This window comes from Papio anubis, chromosome 8, assembly GCF_008728515.1.
Source record: "Papio anubis isolate 15944 chromosome 8, Panubis1.0, whole genome shotgun sequence".
Taxonomy (NCBI): Eukaryota; Metazoa; Chordata; class Mammalia; order Primates; family Cercopithecidae; genus Papio; species Papio anubis.
The window spans coordinates 224143-249882 of NC_044983.1; the positions used below are offsets into that span (position 1 = coordinate 224143).

At 45.3% G+C, this 25740-nt stretch overlaps 2 protein-coding genes and 2 long non-coding RNA genes across 23 annotated transcripts in view; 3 read left to right on the forward strand and 1 right to left on the reverse strand.

The window, feature by feature from the left end:
• FBXO25 (F-box protein 25) overlaps window positions 1–16174 on the forward strand; it is a 73773-nt gene extending 57599 nt beyond the window's left edge. For 7 of the 14 annotated variants that reach the window (XM_003902367.3, XM_009212428.4, XM_017961722.2 and 4 more), the window contains 3 exons: window positions 598–741; window positions 5403–5429; window positions 6391–7237. In XM_003902367.3, coding sequence (XP_003902416.1) covers window positions 598–741; window positions 5403–5429; window positions 6391–6480 — 261 coding nt within the window. In that variant the 3' untranslated portion in view covers window positions 6481–7237. Of the gene's footprint in view, window positions 1–597; window positions 798–852; window positions 1556–5402; window positions 5430–6390; window positions 7238–15833 lie in introns of those variants that run through there. The other 7 variants (XM_017961721.3, XM_009212435.2, XM_031669335.1 and 4 more) reach the window with 6 other exon arrangements.
• TDRP (testis development related protein) overlaps window positions 8722–25740 on the reverse strand; it is a 72298-nt gene continuing 55279 nt past the window's right edge. Inside the window, exons 3-6 of one of the 7 annotated variants that reach the window (XR_001905297.2) lie at window positions 23153–23324; window positions 22641–22739; window positions 20322–20406; window positions 18394–18488 (exon numbers count right to left, since the gene is read on the reverse strand). Coding sequence is in view for 5 of the 7 variants with exons in the window: in XM_021941972.2 (XP_021797664.1) it covers window positions 18138–18488; window positions 23153–23324 (523 nt within the window). In the remaining 2 variants the exon portion in view is untranslated. Of the gene's footprint in view, window positions 8924–17990; window positions 18489–20321; window positions 20407–22620; window positions 22740–23152; window positions 23325–25740 lie in introns of those variants that run through there. The other 6 variants (XR_001905292.2, XM_017961725.2, XM_017961724.2 and 3 more) reach the window with 6 other exon arrangements.
• Window positions 18131–22468, forward strand: LOC116276319. Its single transcript, XR_004185720.1, has 2 exons — window positions 18131–18234; window positions 19306–22468. It is a non-coding gene; the product is annotated as an uncharacterized LOC116276319 (long non-coding RNA).
• On the forward strand, window positions 23242–23715 carry LOC110743896. Its single transcript, XR_002523674.2, has 2 exons — window positions 23242–23340; window positions 23509–23715. It is a non-coding gene; the product is annotated as an uncharacterized LOC110743896 (long non-coding RNA).

Here is a 25740-nt window from a genome sequence, read left to right on the forward strand (position 1 = left end):
TGTGTGTAGCTTATTTTGATTTAATATATTATGGACATTATTCTGGATTGGAATATTTAAGTCTGTTTAACAGCTGCTTGGTATTCCATTATACAGGCATAGCATAATTGATTTGATTTGTCACTCATTGATTTAATCCAAGTGAGTTTAATTTCAAATAATTGTTTTATGTACTATACTGCCTTTGAAAAATAATTTCAGATAGAACTGGAGGCCATTATTCTAAGTAAAATAACTTAGGAATGGAAAACCAAATACCTCATGTTCTCACTTATAAGTAGGAGCTAAGCCATGGGTACACAAAGGCATTCAGAGCGGTAGAATACACAGTAGAGACTCAGAAGAGGGAAGGGTAGGAGGGTGAGGGATGAAACACTACATGGTGGGTCAATGCTTGCTTCTGCAGTGATGGGAGCACGAAAATCCCACACTTCAGCACTGTACGGTTCATCCATGGAACCAAAACCCACCTGTACCGCTAAAGCCATTGAAGTTAAAAAAAATTAAAAACTAAAATAAAATGAAAAAGTTGTACACCTAATATTATGCTTTGAAAGTCATCTTATGCTGATTCTGAATGGGGTTTTGTTTGTTTAGTTTTGTAGACATTTGATCCTTTCAGAAAAAGGTCATATTGAATGGAAGTTGATGTACTTTGCACTCCGGAAACACTACCCAGCGAAGGAGCAGTACGGAGATACGCTGCATTTCTGTCGGCACTGCAGCATTCTCTTTTGGAAGGTACTGATTTAAACACGCTGCATTTCTGTCGGCACTGCAGCATTCTCTTTTGGAAGGTACTGAGTTAAACAGCTGCATTTCTGTCGGCACTGCAGCATTCTCTTTTGGAAGGTACTGATTTAAATACGCTCTTGGAATCTCAGGATTAAAATTTGGTGAAACAAACTAATCACTTATATTCTAAGTGTAAGACTAAAAAGTAGAAAGTACTGTTACAAGTAAGTTAAGGAGCTATATTTTACCAAATATTGGGTAGGGGAATAGATGTTCATTCAACTTGGGCTTAAACCAGAAATGCTGCAAACCAAAACGCTTCTCCTTTTTGCAGAAGTTAGCATGTAGGAGGGCATCGCAGGTGGACTGCAGCCACTGGCTTTTCCTGGCAGCAGCTCCAGGTTCCCTGCTGACCCCCAGCCTGAGGTTGAAGGCTGCAGTGTGACCCCTCTGCCCATCTGAGGACAAGTGCACCTTCCTCGTTTCCCCAGACTTAGCCCTTGGCCCTTTATGTCCCCACCATCTGTGTAGGGCCAGGACCAGCTTAGGCTTCATTTCTCAAAGCCATATTCTTAGAGAAAAAGCATCCATAGAGAAGTCCCAGATTTTAAAATCTGCATTTTTCTCATTCATATGATCAGAACTTAACAAGACTATTGTTACTTATCTGCAAGTTTCTTCCTTTCATCCAGTTACTTCCTGTTCTCACCATCCAGACTGTATGTCTGAAAAGAATGTTTTTCACAGTCAGAGATAACTGCTTATTTCTTTCTTTTTTTTCTTTCTTATTTTTTGAGATAGGGTCTCACTCTGTCACCCAGGCTGGAGTGCAGTGGCATCACCACGGCCCACTGCAGCCTCTACCTCCTGCCTCTCGAGTAACTGGGACTACAGGCAGGTGCTACCATGCCCAACTAATTCACTTCTTTTTTTTGTTTTTTTGAAGCAGTGTCTTGCTCTGACACCCACGCAGTTCTGGGTGCAGTGACACAGTTATGGCTCACTTCAGCCCCAACTTCTGGGCTCAAGTGATCCTCCCACCTCAGCCTCCTGAGTAGCTGGGACCACAGGGGTGAGCCACCATGCCCAGCTGATTTTTTTGTTGTTGTCGTCTGTTTTGTTTTTTTTGTTAGAGACGGGGTTTCACCGTGTTACCCATGGCTGGTCTCAAAACTCCCACGCTCAAGCAATCTGTCTGCCCCAGCTTTCCAAAGTGCTGGGATTACAGGCATGAGCCATGGCACCCGGCTATTATCCACTTCTTTCTTAACATGTTAATATTATTTCACCCTGGAGTATGTTTCCATGGTCTGCCTTGCATTTGAATATGTTTGATGTTGTGAGATTTCACCATGGGGGAAAACAAGTGTTGAAACTAGGCAGAAGCTGGTCCTGGAGTGACCCTGCTGAGCTGCCGGCTGCTCTGTGGAGGGAACCCCTGACTGTCCCTGGTCTAGATGAGGCCCTGCCTCTTGCAGGAGTGGGCTGTCTCTGCCTCTTGCCTTCTCTAGGTCTAGGGAGATGAGGCTTTTGCCTGATAGACACCGTAACCTGTTGTGATTTTACCTTTGCTTTACATTTATCTAAATGTGTTATCAGATAGGTCATAAGGCAAGCTCTAGGCTGTTGGAAAGAGACAACTGCTTTTCATTTCAAATTACATTTATTCTAAGTGTGGCTTTAAAAATTAATCCATGATTGAGCAAAGAATGTAAAGATGTGTTTTTCTTGTATTATTTTAATAGTTTTGTTTGGTATGTCAAAGGTAAACAGCATCATACATGAATATGAGATTTTATTTCTGATTTTTAATATTTTGGTATGACTTCTGTCTTTCCTGAAATTAAAAAGATGCAAGTTGTGTTATGTGTTTCTGCAGTAGTACAACTGTCTTGTAGAATATTATCCCTCAGGAGCAGGGAACATCTTGATTCCAGTTTATTCTCAACTTGGTGAGGTCAGCGAATCAGTTCATCAGTAAGATTAGGTTATACAGGAGAGAGCCCTCATTCTATTCTTTTCTCCCCAGTTACATGGCACAAAAAGCACAATATGGGGGTGAGTTGTCTGCAGTAGAAGTCACAGGCAGATGCTTGTGGACTGAAGGAAAAGGGTCAACTGAGTGAAGTCCAGGTTCTCACCCAGCTTTGACACCTGACCCTGGAGGGAACAGGGCCTCCCTTCTGTGTAGTTCCTTCTAGGACTGACACCTGTTCTTCTCTGAAATATTAACACTGAAAACGTGTGGCTGTGTCTTCAGTCACAGAGTAAGAGTGGACACAATACTGTAATTTCTAAGTTGAGTTAGTGCTTCTCCTAAGAGTTACTTTTCTTTTTTCTCCTGAGCAGATTGTTTTGTACTATAGAACTATTAAAAGCAACGATATTTTTATGGGGGAAAATACCATTCATAGAAGAGGTAGAAGGCTTTCAGTTTTGTATGTGATAGTGTTTTTCTTAGAACAACATTTATGAATATTGGAGCTCTCCCCGTCTGCTAAGCAACTAACAAAGAAAAACACTCCTTCGCTTCTGCATTGTTGGGCCGTACAGATCAGTCTCCCTTATCTGAAATGCCTGGGACTTGAAGTGTTTCAGATTTCAGATTTTTTTCATCTGTTTCATTTACACAGAGCTTGAAGATAATTTCATACAATGTTTTAGTAATTTTATGTACTTGTTAATGTGCAGTTTTCCACTGTGGCATCATGTCAGTGCTCAAAAGGTTTGGATTTTGGAGCATCTCAGATTTTTGGATTACAGGTGCTCCATGTGTATAAGAATGTGCTGCCTTAGTTTCCTGAAATATGTAAGTTCTGATTTTTTAAAATTGAGAGATGATGTAGCCTTCCAAAAGAATTTGCTTTGCCATTCTTGTATTTAGTGAACCTTATCATACGTGATCAAGTCATGAAAATTGAGAACAAGTCTCTCCTAGCAAAGACAGCTGCCCATCTCTTAGTTCTGGGAGGTTCATGTCTTGCCCTGGAGGCTGTGATGTCCACTTCACTGCAGCTACAGTGAATGGCCCCATCAGAGCTTCTCCCACTGAGTATCACTCTACAAGGCAGTCCACGTGTTTAGTTCTGAATCCATGCATGGAAGTATTCAAAAAGAGCTATCCCTCCTAATTTAACCCTTGAAGGTGTCAGGTACTTCTTGCCCTGTCTCCCATCTGCTCCATCAGTGTGGCTAACCGGAGGTGAGTGGCCTGGTAGGCCAAACCCAGATTGGAGTCAGGCAGACCTGGACCTGCCTCCAGGGTCTCCTGAGCTTGCTGCCCTCCTAGGGCCTTGGTTTGATGCCATGAACTATCACACAGAGGAGCTGTGAATGTCCAACAGTCCTGCACCTGGAAACCTGGCACATAGCTGGTACTCAGAAAATGGCACTTAGGGTTAGGGTTACTGCTTGTTTTTTGTTTGTTTAGCATCCCAGGAGTTTGTGTTGACTGAGAAACTCAAGTAATATCAAAGCTAGTAAGAAAATGAGACTGGGTGTTGGTGACTGTAAATTCTTACCTGGCCCCGGGACTTGGTCATGAGCCCACACCACAGTGCATCTGTCTCAGGTCAGCATCTGGTGTTTTATCATTTCCCACAGTACATAAGCCTGGAGCTCTCCAGTCAGCAGTGCTGTGGAGCTGCTTCATCCGCTCCCAAGCTGGTTTCCCATCTGTTCTGGCTCTACTATACTGGAGTTCTTTTTTAACTTTTCTACCTGCCTTAGCCTTTCACGCAGTCTGTAAGTAACTGGGCTGAGTTCAGCTCTGGAGCCAAAGACTGACTTTGATGGCCCTGGGAGGGTACACTGGTGCACCCTGCACTCAGGGTCACTGAGAGGGGTGGCGTTATCTCCTGGCTGTACAAAACCTCAGTTAAAAACTGTAGACTTGTCGGCTGGGTCAGGGAAGCCAGGATAAGCCGTTTGGCATTTTTATGTCCTATTTTTTCTTGGTGTATCAGTTGCCAGAATAGAGGTCTGGACACCTGACATTCACCCCACAGTCCTGTGTGGACATCAGGAGCAAAGTTGGAGCCAGAATCTAAGATGAGGTCTCCATGGTCTGGTGTTCCTGGTCTTGCGGGGGAACCGCTTCGCTGGTGCGGCCTGAACCAGCGGGGTAGGACAGCACAGGAGGGCAGCAGCTGAGGCTTGGGTTTGTGTTGGAAAGTGACACCCACTGGTCTGAAGAAACAAGTGTCAGAGGTGGGGGCTGGCTTAAAGTGTGGAATTGACTTAATGTGCCTTATTTAGCACAGAGCAGACCCTTTGGACATTAAATAACAGAACTTTCCCCCAAAAAACTTACAAAATTTTAATATAAACTGCACATGGAAATAGCATCTCTTTTTCAGTGAATAATTTTGAAGGTTATTTAGCACGGCAGCCTCATTAGTTGCCAATTTGAAAGACTTAAAGGTAAAGATATGTTGTCTTAAGACTGTCTTCAAGTAGTTTGGGAATTTGGGTTATCTGATGATGCCTTGTTTGCTTGCTTTAAATAACCTTGTACTGTCCAAATTTAGTTACCTGATGTTTTTAGTTATTTTCGTTAATAATATGAATCAAACCTGAATGCTTACAGTCTGGCTCTTTCTAATCTTTTCCTTTTTTTCCCTCCCTTTACTGCATTCCTTCCTGATTCTTTCTTCATGATCTCAAAGGACTACCACCTTGCTTTACTATTCAAGGTACTTCCCTGTCTTGCCACACATCCCGTGTTCAGGATGAAAACGTTGCATTGTGCTGCATCTCGTGCACGTCATCCTGGTCACTGCCCAGCTCGATTCCAGCTCTCGCTGACTTGAGCTTTCTCAGGACCCTGAGCAGGGCTGAGTGGCCACTTTGATCACCTCAGCAAGGATGAGAGTGTTCATGAAATATTTCGCAGAACACCACCCGAGTGCTGAGGGAGGATGCTAGATGTGCCCATAAACACTTCACCACACAGCACCTGGGTTGGCAGCACTGCCAGGGCATGCCATGGAGAGACCCAGCACTGACCCCAAGGCCTCTGGTCCCGTCTACCTACGTTCCGCCTAAGATTCTGCCAGCCTTCATCCACAAAATTAATTTTTCTTTTGTCGCTTCTCATATTAAATAAAATTCTGGATCCTTAGGTATGTGAGCATGGCCAGCTCCCTTGGAGCAAGCAGGAGCCTCAGGGGCTGAGGCCATGTGTCCCCACGCTCCTGTCCTGTGCAGGGAGCCCAGGCTGATTGAGGGATGAATGGTGGGTGGAGGGAACCCTGTGCACCAAAGTGCACCAGGAACAGGACAGGACAAAGGAATGGCTGGGACCGGAGGACAGAAAGTCCCCAGTGGTTTCTTCTGTGGCCTTGTAGATTCCCGGGCAATGCAGGGTGGCGTCAGCAGCTGGCTCCTCTGACTCAATACCAGATTCGGCACTGGAGGGCTGACCTGGGGCCACCATCTCCTGCCCTACCTGAGCAGGAGTTCCATGGAAAACCTCTGCGTAGATTCGGCTGCGGCTGCCCTTGTGTTGATCATTCTCATCCAAGTTCTCTCTCATGTACCTCTGAGGTGGGGCCCAGGGTCCATGTCAACAAGCAGCTGACGACCCCCCAACCACCATCACTAGAGTGTGGCTGGTGGTGGGCCCCCTCCTAACCATCTCCCACCTCCCCACAGGACTCAGGACACCCCTGCACGGCGGCCGACCCCGACAGCTGCTTCACGCCTGTGTCTCCGCAGCACTTCATCGACCTCTTCAAGTTTTAAGAGTTGCCCCTGCCATCCCTGTTGGAGATTGTGCATCATGCTGTCTGTGCAGGGCTCATAGTGAGTGTTCTGTGAGGTGGGGGGAGGCCCCTGCTTCCAGAAAGCTTGGGAAGAACTGCCCTTCTGCACAGGGGGAGTGCATGGTTGCATTTTCATCATTGAAGGTCAGAGGCCAAGGAAATCATTTCTACTTTAAACTCTTCTTCTAAGCATATTAAAATGTGAAATTTTGCATATTATATATATATAGTTCAAAAATGTTTCAGGTGGTCAGCTCCACATTCTTTGTTAACCTGACACTAACAGCCAATAATATGCTTCTTAACTGTCAAATTACAGTTTCCCAATTTTATACTAATTGGGGGTGGGTGACAAAACAGTTGATCCTTGTAAATACATTGTACAGAATATTTATTTTTTCTCAAAATGCATTTTAACTACTACATTGGCTGTGCCCAGATGAGTCCTCTTTGAATAGAAAGTGAACCCAGGGCAATGATAGCCATTCTTGTCTTAGGGCTTATGGATCCGGGTATGAATTGTGCACACACAGCCCAACAACGGGCAGTGGTCTCTGTGGTCCTAAGGCATCCAGCACAGGTTCTGGCAAGGGTACCCCTGCTCGGGGTGTGGGCTGGTCTGTGCATAATCCCGGACTGTGATGGCAACAGCCCAGTGCAGTCTGACCTTCAGTTGTGTTGAAACCACTTTAATAGACAAAGTAATAAATGATGTTTATCTATTGATACAAACTTCATCAGTTTTGCATCCTACTGAGAAATGTTGTTAGTGATTTTGATATTTAAATCCTTAAAAGATTGCTTTGTTTTTAAAATAACGCATGTCCATTTTAGAAAATTAGAAAATCAGTCCCACCACCCAAAGATGATTGTGCATGCTGAAAAGAACATGCAAAATCCCCTCAGCAGGCATAGGACAGAAATGCATTGTTGTATATTTCCATTTTCGAATAGGGTCAAGGAACCCAAGCAAATCATTTCTACTTTTTTTTTCCTCTAAGCATAATAAAATTATACTTTTATAGCTTTTATAAATAGGACTAAAAAAAGATTCTGGACTTTTCAGCCCCACTTCTGTGAACTGACACAAATGGCCAAGAATGCATTTATTTGTCAAATTATAGTTTCTCCTGAGGCGATGCAAATACCTGGGGCCTCCATGAATATATGTGAGTTTTTCATAAAACCATAAATGTCCTGTATCCCACTGTTACTTCACAACCCCTCCACCCCACCTTTTTTAGAAACAGAACCATATCCTGAATGTTATTTGGAAACTTGGTTTTTATTAGCTCTGTAGAATCACCCAGATGGAACAGGCTTTATCATCACAGCATCCTGGGGTTCCCGAGTGTCTCGCTGTTAGCATCAATAACTGTGATTAGCATCATCACACATAACAATGTGGCCGTCTCCTTACAATAAACCAGTAGTCAACATCATGAGTCAAACATCATGAGTCAAACATATTTTAAGGCTTTTAAATGTATTTCTAGATTGTTTATGAAAAAAATTTTTTTGGAGTTTTTGAGACAGGGTCTTGCTCTGTCATCCAGGCTGGAGTGCAGTGGTATGATCTCGGCTCACTGCAACCTCTGTCCCCCAGGCTCAAGTGATCCTCCCACCTCAGCCTCCCAAGTAGTCAGGACCACAGACATGTGCCACCATGCTCAGCTGTTTTTTTGTATTTTTAGTAGAGATGGGGTTTCACCATGTTGCCCAGGCTGGTATCAAACTCCTGAGCTCAAGCAATCCACCTGCCTCAGCTTCCCAAAGTACTGGGATTACAGGCATGAGCCACCGCGTCCAGCTGAAAAAAGAAATTGTTTTAATCTAGGAAAGGGAGTAAGTACGTGGAGTTTCCATTATCCCTGAAGCACAGGTATTTCTTTTTCTGTTGGTGCTGTTTTAATAAGTGAAGAATTTGATGTATGATAAATTGTGAGCTTGAATATTTCCATATATTTATTGTCCATTTGCTTTTCTTGTTTTTGGTAAATTACTTACCAAAAAGTAATGTGTTACTTAATGTGTTATTTGCCTGTTTTTTGTCAGGGGGGATGTTAGTCTTTTTTCATATTAGTTTCTTCTTAGAAGGAAACTATCCTTTTGAAGTTGTGGTTCTTTCCCCTAATTTGTCATATACTATTACTGTCATTTAATTGTTAGACATTATAACAGTTCTCAGCTGTGCTATCGAATCACAGATACGTGCATTTAACTTGTATAAATTGCGCAGTACTTGCCTGGAAAACAACCATATTAATAGTGTAGGATTCCAGCTGTTCTGCTGGGCTGGCATATTTCCACAGGCCATGGACACAGCTAGCCGCACTGCCAGTGCATGAGTCACAGCCTTCTGCAGGTGCGTTCGAGGAACAAGTTGTGGGAGCTGGGCAGGTAAGCAGGGATGGTTTACATTGCTGGGGAGAGATTGAAAGGTTAATGGAGGGTGTAAAGACAGAACAAAGACAATTTTGAGGCACTTACAGAAGATCAGACAACCCCAAACAGAGATGAGAAGAGGAATCATAAATCTCCACATTGGAATGGTATTTCTGAATACAGTTTCTCTCACGGGGCCTTCCAAAAGTAGAGATGCCACTCCTGTGAGATTAAATTACATTCTGATGCCTTCATTGCAATGAAGTCGATAATTTAGGACACCAAGAGCCTAAAGCCAGGCAGTAAGTTTCACTCACCCATCGTTCCTGCAAAAGGCAATGCCAGACACTCTCAAGATAGAATCTCCAGTCATTCTCGGACCTGTTCCCAGTCTGCGCTGCTCACTCAGGGCTGGTGTCTGTTGACACCCAGTTACAACTTCCTTTTGCCTATTTTGAGAGTCAGAAAGTCACATTCCTCACCTAATTTATGAATACACACAAATTGGAAAGGCATGCAGTAGCCTCTCAGGAGCAGACCAAGTTGTAGCTGTCATGGTTTACTGTGTGATGTACAGGATCTCTGTATGCACTGTGTGTGTGTCCTGTACAGGGCTGTACACAGCAAACTGTCTATGAAAAAAAATTAATGATCTGTGAACAATTTTTGCCTTAAATGCTGCTTTTAGAACCAAACTGTCATACAAGATTTATCAGTTCTGTTAACACCTTTGTAGATTCCTGATGCTATGTACAAAATCATGTCATCTGTGAATAGACAGTTTCACTTCTTCCTTTCAGCCTAGATGTCCTTTATTCTTCTTTCTTGCCCCACTTCGCTGGTTAGAATCTCTAGTACAATACTGAATAGCAGTGCAAGGGTAAACATCCTTGTCTTGTTCCTCATCTTAGGGGAAAGCTTTCAGTCTCACCATTAACTATGATGTTAACCCTGGGTTTTCCATAGATACCCTCTATCAGGTTGGGGAAGTTCCCTTGTATTCCTAGTTTGTTTTTATCATGAAAGGGTGTGATGGATTTTGTCAAATGCTTTTTCTGCATCTCTTGAGAAGATAATGTGGTTTTTAGCCTTCATAAGATCAATGTGCTGTTTATTACATTGACTGATTTCTGTATCTTAAACCAACCTTGCATTCTTGGGCCAAAGCCCACTAAGTCATGGTTTATGATACTGTTTATACATAGCTGTTGGATTTGGTGTGTTGGAACAGCCAGCCCTCTGTATCCACAGGGGATGGGTTCCAAGACCCCCCCACCCCACCCACCACCCACCACCTTGTGATCTCTTGGGTTTTGGTGTCTATCTCATAGGATAAGCTTAGAAAGTGTTCCCTCTTCTGAGTTTTGGAAGTGTTTGTGGTGGTTTCTTGTTAACTCTTCTTTAAATGTTGGAGAGAACTCCACATAAGATTTGAAGTCACTGAGAAGCTTCAATTTATCTCCCCTTTTGGAAATTCATTTGTCTTATTATCCTTTAAGAGGATAAGACCATTTTCTCTAGCAATGCCTTGTAATGGTTTTTCTTTTCATTGCGAAGGCCTAACCTAGTAGATAAATGGACTATGAAACCTAGTCTGTTCTGCTTATCTTCAGAATTATCAAAAGGAAAGGGTGCTGCCCTCTGAAAAAAGTCAGAAGTGAGCTTGGCTTATGAAACTTGACTTTTTAATCTCCCTCTCTTCATTATGATGTGTGCACGTGATGGACACCACTCACCTCCCTTTAGTCCCTATCTAGTGCAGTATCGAATGCTACCCAATGACAAAGCCAAGGGATTAGCAACAGGTAGGAGGAAAAATAAGGACCTGCATACATGACTAACCAGCACCAGCCTTTGGGGCCTTCTGATGGCTGACACCAGCATCCACCCTGCTCTCAACCTCCCTGCACCCATGTCTATGTCAACAGAATTGCTGCTTTTGTCTTCACTTAAGCCCCACTCCTTGTCCCTACCTGTTGTTTCTGCATAGAGGAAGCAGACTCTCAACTTTGGAAAGCAGTGTCCCCCCGCATCCCATGGGCTCAGTGCCACTGAGCTGGTGGGAGCTGCTCAGGTGTAGCCTCTGCCTCCAGAATTCCAGCAGGAACTGCATCACTGTGTGCCTAAAAAGCCCTGGCTCACAGCGTGAGACAGTGTGTTCTAGGTGGTAACGTGGCACCTACACACGCACCCCCAGCGGTCCTCTCTAAACTCAGGCAGTGCATGGCTGCTGCCATTCCCACCCTCAGCATCTGTGAGATGAAGGAGTCGCTCCCCAGGGCATCTGCCCCAATACAGGCCACGTGGATCTGCCATTGCTTTTCACGCAAATGCCTAGGAGAGGCTGTTAACCCTCCTAGTTGTTCTTTTTGTACTTGGTCCTCTCCCTTCCAATCCTCACTGGCTCAAGTCCACAGAGTGACAAAGAACAGAGATGCCCAGAGCACGAGCTGGAGGGACAAGCAGGAGAAGGCACTGCTGGTGCCACAGGGGTCTTGGACTGTAACCAGGGTTCACTGAGGATAGGGTTCCTTTGAAATGCTCTTGTTCCTCCTGTTTAAGTAAGGGAGAGCAAAAAAAAATGAGGGCATCTGTGTCAAATAGGAGAGACACCTCAACTGTCTCGTTTTTGTGTGGAAATTTCATTTTTATTTGATAATCATTTGAGAAAGTTGCACAGATGAAGGCAAGTTGGCTTTTATTACCTACCTATGTAGTCAATTCTAATGTCATTTAAAAGAATTTGATGTGTTAAAATACACATGAAATTTACCATCTTATCCATTTTAAGTACGCAATTTAGTAGCATTAAATACATTCATACCGTGCAGCCTTCTCTACCATGTATCCACAAGTTCAAGTTTACACTTCTGTCATCTTGTAAAACTGAAGCTCTGTACCCATTAAGCACCAACTCCCTATTCCCCATCCACCAGCCCCTGACAGCCTCTGTTCTACTTTGTCTCTTTGAATTTGACTACTGTAAGGACCTCGTATGAGTGGAATCAGAAGAGATTTGTCCTTTTGTGACTGTCTTATTTCACTTAGCATAATGTCCTCAAGGTTCATCCAAGTTATGGCATGTGTCGTGATTTCTTTTTAAGGCTGATACTCTGTTCTATGGGTAGACCACATTTTGTTTGTGCACTCATCTGTTGATGGACACTTAAGTTGCTTCCACCTTTTAGCTATTGTGAATACTGCTGCTGTAAATATGGGTGTGCAAATATCTGAGCCTCTGCTTTCAATCATATGGCAATTCTGTGTTTAATTTCTTAAACTGTCATAACTGATTTCTGTGGTGGCTGCACCATTTTACATTCCTACTGAAGGGTCCAGTTTCACCACATCCTTGCCAACACCTATTCTTAATCATTGTCATTCTAATGAGTGTGAAGTGGTATCCTGCTGTGATTTTGATTTGCATTTCCCTAATGACTAGTGATGCTGAGTATCTTTTTGTTTGTTGGCCTATGTCTTCTTTGGAGAAATGTCTATTTGGGCTCTTTGTCCTTTTTTCAATCAGGTGTGCATTTTTGTTAAGTTGTAAGAAGTCTTTATATGTTCTGGGTATTCACCCTTTTCAAATGTATCATTTGCAAATACTTTCTCCCATTCCGTGGATTGCCTTTCACTCTGTTTTCTTCTTTCATGCACGGAAGTTGTTTCTTTCTTTTAGTTATCTGTGCCTCTGGTGTCATATCTAAGAAATCACTGCCAAATCTAATGTTGTTAAAATTTTCCCTTATGTTTCTCCTAAATGTTTTAGTTTTAGCTCTTAGTTAAGGCCTTTTGTCCATTTTAATTTTTATATGTGGTGTGAGGTAGATCTAGCTTCATGTGAATGTCCACTTGTTTAGCACCATTTGTTGAAAAGACTGTCCCTTCTCCCTTGGTCTTGGCACCATCAAAAATCATTTGACCCATATGTGCAAGGGTTTATTTAGGGATTTGCTATTCTATTCCATTGGTCTATATGACTCTTTGTTTCACTACAACACCATTTTGATTATTGTAGCTTTGTCATAAGTTATGAAATAAGGAAGTGAGAGACCTCATACTTTGTTCCCTTTCAAGATGATTTTGGCTGTGTGAGGTCTCTTGAGATTCCATATGAATTTCAGGATGGGAAAAAAAAAAAAGCCATTGGGATATTTTGATAGAGATTACATGAAATCTGTAGATTGCTTTAGACTATGGACATCTTAATATTAAGGCTTCCAAACCATAAACACGGAATTGCTTTCTATTTATTTGTGTTGACCTTTCTTTCAGCAATGTTTTATGGTTTTCAGTGTACAAGTCTTTTACCTCAAGTTTATTCCTAAATATTTCAGTTTTTTGTTACAATTATAAATGGAATTTTCTTAAATTTCCTTTTGAGGTTGCTTGTTATTGTATAGAAATATCATAGATTTGTTGTGTTGATTTTGTAAACTGCAATGTTACTGAAATTGTCTATACAAAGACACTAGGATTTTCTACATATAAGATCATGTCATCTGCAAACAGAGATAATTTTGCTGCTTCTTTTCCAGTCTGGATGCCTTTTATTTCTTTTTCTTGCCTAATTGCTCTAAGACTCCAGTACTGTGTTAAATAGGTGGTGAGACAGGGTATTTCTGTCTTGTTCTTGATCTTCAAGTAAATGCTTTCAGTCTTATTGAATATGATGTTTACAGTGGGATTTTCATATGGCCTCTATTTGAGGTTGTTTCCTTCTATTCCCCGTTATTGAGAGTTTTTATCATGAAAGGGCATGACATTGTCTCAAATGCTTTTTCTGCATCAGTTGATATCACATTTTTTTTCCTTCATTCTGTTAATGTAATATGTATTACATTTATTGACTTGAGCATGTTGAAACATCTTTGCATACCAGCTATAAATCTCACTTGGCCATGATGTGTAATCCTTTCAATGTCCCCCTGAATTGTGTTGGCCGTATTTTGTTGAATACTGATAAAAAAAAAAAAAATCTTGGTCAGGAATACTGATGTGTGGTGTTCTTTTCTTGTAGTGTCTTTGTCTTTGTTTGGTTTTGGTATCAGAATAATGCTGCCCTCATAGGATACATTTGGAAGTGTCCTTTCCTCTTCAGTTTTTTGGAAGAGTCTGAGAATTGATTTAATTCTTCAGATGTTTGGTAGAATTTCCATATAGCCCTGCGCTTTTCTTTGTTGGGAGGCTTTTCATTACTAATTCATTCTCTTGACTAGCATAGGTCTGTTTAGATTTTCCATTTCTTCATGATTCAGTCTTGATACACTGCTGTGTGTTTCCAAGAATTTGTCCAGTTCATCTAGGTTATCCAATTCATTGATATATAATTGCTCATAGTACTCAGTTGTAATGTCCCCTCCTTCTGGTTTTTAGTTGTTTTTCTTAGTCACTCTTAGCCAGAAGTCAGTTTTGGTTATCAGCAAACTCTTGGTTTCATTTATTTTCGTCTATTACTTTTCTGTTCTCTATTTTTGTCTCTGCTCTAATCTTTATTATTTCCTCCATCCTGCTGGCTTTGGGTTGATTGCTCCTCTTTTTCTAGTTCTTTCAGATGTAAATTTAGGGTTGACTTGAGATCTTAATTTTTTTAATATTTGTATTTACAGTTATAAATTTCCTTTCTACCACTGCTTTCACTGTGCCTGTTTTTTGTATGTTATGTTTAAATTTTCATTTATCTCAAGATATTTTCTAATTTCCCTTGTGATTTCCCCCATTAATCTGCTGGTTGAGAGTGTTGTTTACTTTTCACAAAATTGTGTACTTTACAGTTTTTCATCTAGTTACTGATTTCTAGTTTCATCCCACTGTGGCCGGAAAAGGTATTTTATTTCTTCAGTCTTTTGAAATTTCTTGACTTGTTTTGTGGTCTAACATACTGTCTATCCTAGAGAAAGGTCCATCTGCACTTGAGAAAAATGTGTGTACTGCTGTTGTGTCTGTTAGGTCCAGTTGCTATGATGCTGTTCAAGTTCTGTCTTGCGACTGATCCTCTGTCTGGTTGTCCTATCCATTACTGAAAGTGGGCTGTTACCTACTCTTACCATGGAACTATCCATTTCTTCCTTTGATTCTGTCAATGTTTGTTTCATATACTTTGGGGCTCTGATGTTTGGTGCATATATATTACATCTTCTTGGTGAATTTTCAGACTTTTTAAATTTCAACAACATGAACATGAAATTATAGGATGTCTGGGATTTCCTTTGAATCCGTGGGACTGGGAGTAACTATAGACGAAACAAGGCTGGCCAGTAATTTGAGGCTGCAAGGATAGGTACACATTGGGGTGTAAAGCAGGGCTCAACACTTTTTCGCAAGGATAGGTACACATTGGGGTGTAAAGCAGGGCTCAACACTTTTTCGGTAACGGAGCAGATGGTAAATATTGTTGGCTTTTCTAGCCATGTGGCTCTCTTGCCACTTTGCGGTAGCGGCATGAAGCAGCCACGCCACGCACCAGTACATGTGGCTATGTCCCAGTCAAACTTTTTGGACAATAAAATCTGAATTTCACATACTTTTTTATGTCATTAGATATTACCCTTTTACCTCTTTTCACTGTTTAAAAATATAAAAATCATTCTTAACATTTGGGCTGTGCAAAAACAGGGGGTGGACCCAATTTTGGCCTGTATTTCGCTTGCCAACCCGATTTATACTTTTGTATCTATTTGACATTTTCCATTAAAAGTTATATAACATTACTTTTTTATACCTGTTACTTCTTATTGTAAAAATAATGTATTTTCATTGTAGAAAGCTTTTTTAAAAAGCCAAAATACACACATAAAAATGTTACCCATGAATTATGAGAATTACTTCAAGGTAATTATTCTTATTTTGAAATAGCTTTCCAATATTTTATATTGCTTTTTGAAGATGATACCATGATCCCAAATAAACAGTTAACTAAACACCACCCTCCTCACCCCTCCTGCCCAGAAACCCACGCATCTGGACGCATCTGGAGCTGCATCTCCCAGGAAAGGAGACTCCAGAGGGAGCTGCCTTCTTGCACTTCTCTAACCTGGATTCCCAAGGGAAAGATGTGCGTCTTCATGCTGAGCTTTGACGATTCTGACAGAATAAAAATTCTCACCATATCCTTCTGTCTTAAATGGCACCAGTTTTAAAGTCTCCAGGGAGAAGAGATTTCTAAAACTCTAGTTTCCAAAGAATGAAAAAAAATCACTTCTCAAAACTCAAAAGGTATTTCGTCACCCCTACACCATCCAGATTTGTTCAGCTTTCTTGAAAATAAATTATCTAAATTTTTAAAAATATTTTCCAAAAACTCTAGAATGCCAAAGGGATCAATATCATCACTTGTTGTAAAAGCTAAAACTCTACCCCTTTATCAGTAAGTGAAAATACCTGCAACTCTGAAAAACCATGCTGAGACATTAACTTCTGAATACTTAAATGGGGCCCAGTTGCAGTCCCTCACACCTGTAATCCCAGCGCTTGGGGAGGCCGAGGCCAGAGATTGCTTGAGCCCAGGAGTTCAAGACCAGCCTAGGCAATATAGCAAGACCTCGTCTCTCCAAAAAAAAAAAAAAAAAGCCAGGCATGGTGGCACAACATAGTCCCAGCTCCTTAGGAGGCAGAGGTGGAGGCTGCACTCAGCTGTGATTGTGCCACTGCACTCCTGCCTGGGCAACAGTGTGAGACCCTGTCTCAAAAAATACAAAAATATTTAAATGTATCCACGCAAACTGATAGCCACCGAGGGGGTGGGGGGTGGTCACTGTTTATTACTGATAGACACACTTGAAACAGATGAAACCACTCACTGCTCACTGGTAAGGGAACAGTTGGTCACCAAAAGACAAAGATGCCAGCATGTTGATAATAACCTTCAAACATAATCAGAAACCTAGTGGATGGAGATTTGCCAAGAAACAGCAGGTCTTGGAGATACAGTAACCAAACTCCAGAGAATGGAATACCTCATGAAGGTGACAAGCCCTTCAGTGGTGTTGAAGCCAGTCTCTGAGTCAGAGAAAGGCGCAAAGGAAAGCATCATGTTCCCAAGGCGCACATGCCAGGAGAAAACAAGCCCACCAGCAAGAGGCCTGCCTTTAACACTCACCTGCTGGTGTGAGGAGACAAGGCTGCAGCCGCATCAACCCTGGCTCTCCTATGTAACATTCACTCGGGACTGCCCATGCCCCTCCTACGGGCTCAGCACCATTCATGCTCCTTATCTGTTAACCCCTTCCCCAAACCCTGCTCTTCCAGCAGACGGGGCACACTGCCACACGTGGCTGAAAGGATAGCCATGTGTGGGGAAAGCCGGAGGTGCAGTCACTCCCCAATGACTATGTTTTCCCTCTAAAAAGTTAAGTGTCACATTTCAGAACACCAGCTTATTTAGTAAACCGATTTTTCTGTACATAACCCAGACAGGCATCTTTTTGGGGCCCCCATGTCTACACAGAGTTGGGCACTGCCCTGGACACTGATCTACCTGATGGACAGCTGGTGCAACTTAATCAGCTGTCAGCCTTAAATGAGGCTCAGAAAATACGGGGAAGTGTCGAGTGCATTCGAGCACACAGCTTGAGGACGGCCACCTGGGGGATGGGCCCCACACCAACAGGGTCAGCGTTCCACAGTGGGAAAGTTAAGGCTTCACTCACAGGCAGGAGCTGAGATGTCCGAGTCATGCTGTTCTCCACAGACCAGTGCGTGCGCTACGGCGACTTGCCCCATTACAGATGGTGCACTCCACCAAGTGAGGAGCAGTGATCTCAGGGGCCTCGTCTCCGGTGCATTTGGTCGTTTACAGGGAAAGAAAGGCAGAGGTTGCAGCTGCATGCGTCATGGCTCCAGCTGCATAGCTGCATTCCTTCCAATACTCAAAACAGTTTTCTGAGTGCTTTTTAAATTGTAGTTTCAGGGGGCACATGTGCCGCTTTGCTGCATGAATATGTTGCATGGTGTGGGGTTTGGGTTGAACTTTTGAACTCATCACCCAGACTGCAAACGTAGTGCTCAGCTTTTCAACCCTTGTCCCCCTTCCTCCTTCCCTCTTCCCTTTTGGAGACTCCAGAGTAAAGTTCCAATGGCATTAAGTTTGAATTAAGTTTGACTTACTCAGTTTCACACAGCTTTATAACCAAAGGCCACACAATCATGTTACCTCTTAGGAAAGCAAGGGGCTCTGTAGCGTCTTGGCTGTTGTGTGAGCGATGTCCACTAATGCAGCCTTCATTTCAAGTTCTCCTCTCCTTCCTCCTCCATTCAGGATCTATCAAGGGGAAGGTGATGGGCTGTGACATGAGTCACACTCACAGGATCCCTGTAGCGTGGAAACAGAACAGTGTCTTCTGATCTCAAGGTGGTTAGCATGTTTCTAATTCCCATGGAAATTGGTTTGCTAGTGCCTACCACAAAGCTGCTTACATTTGCGGGGGGGAGGGGATCAAATGATCTCACCTGCATTTTCACTGCTGTGACCTCTTTTCTGGATCTGAGAGGGAGGACAGCAGGTACCTGTCCCACGTCGTGGGCCACATCCCTGGCTCTCTGCTTGCAGAAGAGGTACCAGGATACAGCCCTCGAGAAGCATAGAGAGGGCACAACTGAGAGACGCTTAAGGAATAAAGGGAGTCAGGTTAAAGATCCAGTTGTTACCACCTGAGCCTAATGTTACCACGAATGGTGGATGTCAGACACCATGTGACCCTGCTGTGCACAGGGCCCAAGAGCTACCCTGAAAGAAAGCAGCAGCTGGGATTAACCCAGCCTTTAGATCCAACTTCTTGTTTGTAGGAAGTGCTAAGGATGGAGGAGTGAGTTAAACACCTCAAACAACAGTGTGTTCAGGAAAAGCTGGGAGGGAAGGGACACAGGGGGCTCCTGATTCCAACATGAGAAGATTTCAGAGACAGAACCACCATATATGATGCATGATCATGGTTTTGGGGGGAAAAACAGCTAAAAGGTATTTTCCAATTTTCCAGACAATTGGGCGCGCGCGCGCGTGCGCACACACCCACACACACCTAGATATAGGAAATTAATTTTGTTAGGTGTGCCAATGATACTGCACTTATGCAGACAGCATTTTTTTTTTTTTTTTTTAAGAAATACATGTTGAAGTACTTGGGGGTGATATGGTGTCTGTAATTTACTTTTAAATGGTTAACTAAATATATGTATGCACACACAAAGCAAATATGACAAATACAACCATTATTGAATTTCAGTAGCTGAGTTTATGGGTGTCCATTGTACTATATACTTTTGCATAGATTTTTTCATCATAAAAAATTTAAAAACTGAAATTGTCAACCTCCCCCCACCCCAAAAAAGCCAAATTAAAATACACACGGTTAATTATGAGAATTAACCACTATTTGAGGATTAAGTGTGATTTGTTTCTCTTCCTTCACCCCACTGGCCTCAGGAATGAAAAACACTTTAAAGGGAGAAAAAAGTACAACTCTGACCACGATCCTCCACCCCATCCTGTCCTGTCTGCTTCTTGTGTCAGAGCCACTGAGGGAAAATCACTATTTAAATTGTCACAATGGCTGGACGCAGTGGCCTACACCCAGCACTTCGGGAGACTGAGGCAGGAGGATCACTTGAGCCCAGGAGTTGGAGGTTATACTGAGCCCCGATCGTGCCACTGCATTCCAGCCTGGGTGACAGAGCAAGACCCTGTCTCTAAAGAAAATTTTTTTAATAAAAACAAATAAGTTGTCACACATTCCTAAGGTGCATTAGACTTTGCTGGGAGACGGCCTTTCTAGTTCACCATTGAGCTTAGCATTTCCTGCTGTTAAAATTAGAATAACTTTTATTCAGGATGTGCTCCTCCGAGATGAAACGGATGTCCGATTCTGGGAGCCGGAGGAACACGCTGCAGTGCACTTCCAGACTCTGGGAGGAGTGGGCAGGCACACAGAATCTCAGGAAGACGGTCCAGGGCAGCGGGGACATCCATCGCGTGTTGACTGTCAGCTCTGACAGCCCGGCTTGAAGCTGCCTTCTAAGGATAGAGACTGAACAGAGACTCCATGTGTCCTGGGCCCCAACAGACAAAATCAGAATGTGCAGGAGCCTGGGCAAATGAACCTATGACCCTGGGCAGCTGGCAGACTTTAAAAGCCTGTCTTTTTAAATATCTGCCCAAGGCTGCCATGGACCAAATTCCTAAAGATACCTTGTTGCCCTAGAAATGTCTCCAAAACTCAGTAACCCACTAGTTTTCCCACTTTGTCCAGAGACTTGGCTCCCACCTCCCCCAGCTACATGACCTTCCATCAAATCCACGCTCCACACAAAGAAAATAGCACCTAATTCTGATGAAAACGTCTGCCCATGGGACAAAGCCCTGCAGGGCCCAGCCTTGGCCTCAAGGGAAGGCGGGATTGGGGGTATGACACTAGCCCCCCCCCCCCAAGAGCTGTGCCTCACCTCACACAACCTCCCTGGTCCTCACTGGGTGAGGTAGAAATGCCACTGGCTCTACTTCCTGTTGATGTGCGGACATTGATCCTCTCTAGGGTTGAGAACGAGCATTTAGACCCAGAAATGGACTTCATGGCGTCAAGGGAGAAACAAGCAAGAGTAGAAAATGAACAAAATGAACAAAACGAACAGGAGGGGACCGCAATGGACAGTGGTTCACAGAAGAGGGCCTGTCTCAGAAGAAAGAAAAGCCTCTTGGGGGTGGCACACAGGTGAGAGGACCCAGTGGGTCAGGGCACCAAGGAGCCAGCCAGGTGAGCTGGACTCTTGGTGGCACAGGGACCTCAGGATCTGCAAGAGGATTCTATGAAAGCACACGCTTTAAGAAGCTGCAGGTGAGCCTGCCCGAGAACACCTCCCACACGAGTTGCCCCACGCTCTCCAGGCTTGGCCCCTCCACTGGCTGTTCGGCAGTTCCAGCCCTGAAGCCCCTCCTCACAGGGCCTCCCACCATCCCCAACCCTGTCCTCACCCACCAGCTTCCTCAGCAAGCAATTCTTTAATCAATTTTAAAGAGTATTAAGTATGTTACAGAATAGATGGCACTCGTGTGACAAAAATGAGAAATCCAAGAACTGAAGTTCAGAAGGCCCACCCCCAACCACACCCCTGACTTTTCTCCTGTGAATGGAAGGGCATTTCAGAACCCCAGTGGTACATGCTACCAGGGCAGGTCTCCCTTCTGCTTCCAATGCCTTCTACTCCCCGGGCCCAGGGCTCAGCCATGGGAGGAGCCAGTGCAGCTGTCACGCGGGCGTCTCCTGTGGGTGTCCTGTGAGGGTGGCTGTTATGCGGTGGGTGCACAGGAGGCAGCCATGGTATCTGGGGTTGGGAGGCAGCAGGGGACCCAAATGTGGCTCCTACAAACCCTGGGGACCATGTCCCAGTGGAAGCACCACCCTGGGCCAAGACCCTGAAACACTAGAGAAGCTTTGGGAAGGTGCTTTCACGTAGAATGGAGGGAGACAAAAGTGGCTTCCTGGCATTTGGGAGGGAGGTGGCAGGGGCTGCGTGCAGAGCTGGGATGCAGGCCTGAAAGCTGCATCTCCTCCACGGAGAGCACCTCAGACCCTGACCTCAGCAGCAGGCCAGGGTTGGGAAGGGTGCGCCTTCAAGCTGATCGTGTTTTGAGTACTTCATAGAACATGCTGCAGTCGGGCCAGGCTGAGGCTGGGCCCACAAGTGGACTCCACAGAGCACAGCTCAGATCAGTAGAGAGAGGCCCAGAGTAGGGAGTTGCCCAGCCTGCACTCATGTTGCTGGCATAGGCCATGGCCTCCTGAGACAGTACTCGGGCCACCGCACACCTTACAAAGGATGCCACCCACCTGGCCAGGGGAGGACCAGACTTGACACAGAGGCCCCAGAACCACACAGCACCAAACCCCATCAGGGCCCAGCAGCTTCAAAACAAACTCAGAGCCAAACAGGTGTCTACCTTGGCGCAAAGATCCCAACTTCAGCATCTGACCCCAAAACCCACACCAGAGGGGGACCCCCCTAGGGAAACGCCAGAGGTCATGGTAGCGGGAGGCGCCTTCCAGAAGGGAGCCCCAACACTCTCACAGTGGCTCAGACCTGGCGCAGGCACAGCCCTTTCCTGCCCAGACTCGGGACGTGGCCTTGGCCTCGACCCTGCCCATCCTGAGCAGGCTGTCCCTGGTGGTCTGTGTGAGCTTCTCTGCACCTGTGATACTTTGCCTCATTCCTGGGAAATGCTGCATACATAGCCACAACTGAATCAAGGTTGCTCTTCCTCCCCACCTCAGCCTGCAGTCCCCCATCATCACTTGTCATTCCACCTGCAACAGAACAAACTCATTCCAGGCATTCAAGAGCGGGACTCTCAGACCTCACTCAGCATCTACAAAATGGGCACAGCAATGCCAGCCTTGTAGGACTGTGCTAAGGCCCCAGAGGGAGGCAAGGGCAAAGCACTTGTGTGTGACGGGTGTGGCGCACACAGGTGTCAGTGCCTGCTGGGGCCCAGCAGGGCAAGGCCACAGGCTGGTGTTGCTGCTCTAAGCCCTTCCACCTGTCCCCTCCCTAAAAAGCAACAGGAGCTCACATAGATGTCGCCTGAGCCTATCCCAGCCAACCGCAGCAGCAGAGGCAGCCGAGCCTCCTTCCAAAGCCCACAGGAACAGGCAGGCAGCATGGTCAGGCAGCCCTGCCACTTGTCACTGTTTAAAAATTAGATTATTTTTTAATAACCTAAGAACAAGTACATAAACAACCTAAATAATAAGTTTTCATTTTGCTCACTTCTAGTTTTATTTCTCAGCTGAGGTTTTTTGGCAGAAAGTTTAGTTGAATCCTCAAACACAGCTGGCCATATGAGCTGGAGTTTTCCACTTCAGGGAACTGAAATATATTAATTCAATCAAAAATAGTTTACTTCCTCAGGGGAAGTAAACTGATTTTGTTTTGTTTACCTCCCTCCCACCCCAGCCTTTCACTGTGCCAAGTCACTGCCTAAATTTAATAGCTTGACATTCTGGGAGGCCAATGGCCTTCACCTGGGGAGGGAGCGGGGGTCAGCAAGGGGTGCATTTTCAGCTCACCGTGCTCAAGTTGAGACGGAAAGCGACGGACCTGACGCCCCCTAAGGCTTTCAACCCAGTGGAGTAGAAAGCCCCAGACACTGCAACATTCCTGCCTGGCAGGCGGTCTCCTCTGTGCCTGGACTGCTCTGAGCTGACTCCACCCCAGGCTGTGCCTGCCTCCGTTTGGTAAATTATGACTTTTTTCCCATGATGCCCACATGGAAGCTGTACCTCCTCAGGGTGAGCAGGTACATGAAGCGCGCACGCAGCCAGACAGCAGGACACGCACGTGACGGGCAGAGGCGAAGCTTCAGAGACGGCACCAGCAGGACCCCAGGCTTCCAGCTGCTGCCTCGCTTCCCCGCGATCCAAGGTGGAGCTGCTGAGACAGCGGATGGCATATCTAGGAAGCACCACAGGTATACACGCACCGTGTTTCTTTGTGAATAGTCAGTATTCTTTTCTAATATTTTTTGACACATTCCAGAAAGATTAAGAACAGAGGTAAAATTCACCCCAAAATTCTTTCATTTAAACACAAGTATTAAAATGTATCATTTATCACGTCTTACTGTGCTTCTTCACAGCAGCAAGGGGGACACACTCCAGCTCCAACGGGAATGTGTCCGCATCACCAGATGACCCATGTTCTTGAGGCAACGTGGCAGCAAAAGGTGGGTTTGCCTCATCAAAGGCCGCCCACACCAGTGCGCTAACATCAGATTGTCTTGTGTTAAAAAATACAGATTGCCAAGAAAAAGTGGCTTTTAAAATAAATGCATTGTTAAATCTGATGTTCTCAGGAGTCAACATAGCAGAGAAGTAAAAGTACAGGGTACTGACGATAGATAAAAGCACCAGGTATTGACAACAAGGAGATAAAACCCACATCCAAGATCTCAGAGACCCTGGCCCAGGCGGGGAGGTGGAACCGGGGATGGAAGTCCACAGCCGGTCCCTCACCTGCCAGCAGCGTCATCAACTCTTACCTACCTGCTGATGCCATTTAAAAGTAAAACCTTCTCGGCTGTCGCTGTGAACGAAGCCTGTGGCTTCCCAGGTGGAGTCGGGGCTAGCCGCAGGACTGGATCAATCAGGCTGCCAGTACTCAGCGAGCTGCCCTTAGAGGGAGTCCCCGCCCCCCGCAGGTTAAGAACTCCCAGTAACAACAACGGGTGCTGTGCTCACGACCTCAGAACGTGGCAGGCTCCTGGGCCATCGCAGTGACTCACAGCAGTCCTAAGAGACAGGCCTGCTGCTTCCCGTTGTGCAGGAGGAACAGGGTCTCTGAGGCCGAGTTGCAAACAAACACCCACACGGTGGTGAGTTCAGGACGGGGCCTCACAGGTGGCATCACCACCTCAGGATGGGCAGAGGGATGCCTGGCAGGCAGGCACACTGGATACTAGTTGTGACCTTCCAGTTGTCAGGACCTGTACTGGTAATCCCAGTCAACATCGCCTTCCTTCCATAGCAGCTGCTCTTGGCTCCTCACTACACAAGGGTCCCTAGCAGTGTGCCCCGGGGTGTGGCGTCCCTGCTGCCCCAGGGCTGTCAGCCCAGCAAGGAAGAGACGCCCTACAGAAAGAACACCCTGAACACAGCCAGGACGAGAAGGACAACCAGGAAGCTCGGTGTGAGCATCTGGGCTGAAGGGAGGGCGGCTCCACGGAACCGTTCCGCTGACCTCTCAAGACAGGAGAAAAAGGGTCACGGACGAAGTGGTGGTGATCAGCCCCTAACCTGGAAACTTCACAGCCAAAGAAGCTACCGGAGAAACGTGTGGTGCCAGTTGCCTCCCACTCTGGGCCACACCACTCAGCCCAAGTTCTCGGTGGGCTTCAGGATGCTGCCGGGGGGTGATGTGGCTCTGAGCACGGACCCGTCCCCGCCTGCCCGCCTGCTGCCTCGCTCCCAAGGCCCCGCATTCCTGCCCAAACCTCACGGGAAATGTCACTGTCTACACCACCCCCACCACAAACACCCAGAGTTGTCTTCCTGGAGGTGGCAGCTTTTACAGCAACTACACCAGTGAGTCCTGAATTCCCAGCAGGGGCTGATGGGCACCAGCTGTATTCCGCAAGGCCCCTCACCCACCCAAACCCCGTGCCTCCTGCCGTTAGCTCTTTATAATTAAAGTGTTTAAACAGACAACAGCCTTTGCTTATAGCTATTGAAGACTAAGATGCAGAAAACCTAATCTAAGATTAGGAAGTATTCAGTATTTCACAGATTCACCAATATCCTTCAAGCTTCACTATTTTCTCCTCAAAGCCCTCTGAGAACACTCTGACTTTATAAACAGAAAAGAGCCTGAAGTCAGCAGCCGGGACCCCTTCTCAGGGCTGGTGCTGCGGGCCAAGGCCTCAGTGAAAGGGCCACACTGAGCAGCCTCAGGGCTCTGCCGGGCACTGCAGAGACTGCTCGGTCACCAAACAACGCAGCTCCAATGTTTGAAGTACTGAGCTGTCTTCTTTCAGTAGAATTTTACACTTTTGGACAACTGCCAAAAGCTAGTTCACTTTTCTGTTATTAGCTAAAAGCTTAAGTTTTCATTTCCATGTGATTCTTCCTTCACAGTAGGAATCTCAAAGGTTCTCAGGTGACAGAGTAGTGCTTTTCCTTAAATAGGTGCAGTCAACTGGCTGGACGTGCAGCTTCCCTAACAGCAGAGCAGTCCTGAGCCCAGCGGCCAGTGAGAGGTGGTGGCGGTGGCCTGCCCCTGTGCCCCTCAGGGCTGCAGCAACAACCAGATGTGAATGCACAAGCCCCAGGGGCAGGGTGAGGGCTGGTGGCCACTGCCAACCACTGACAAAGCC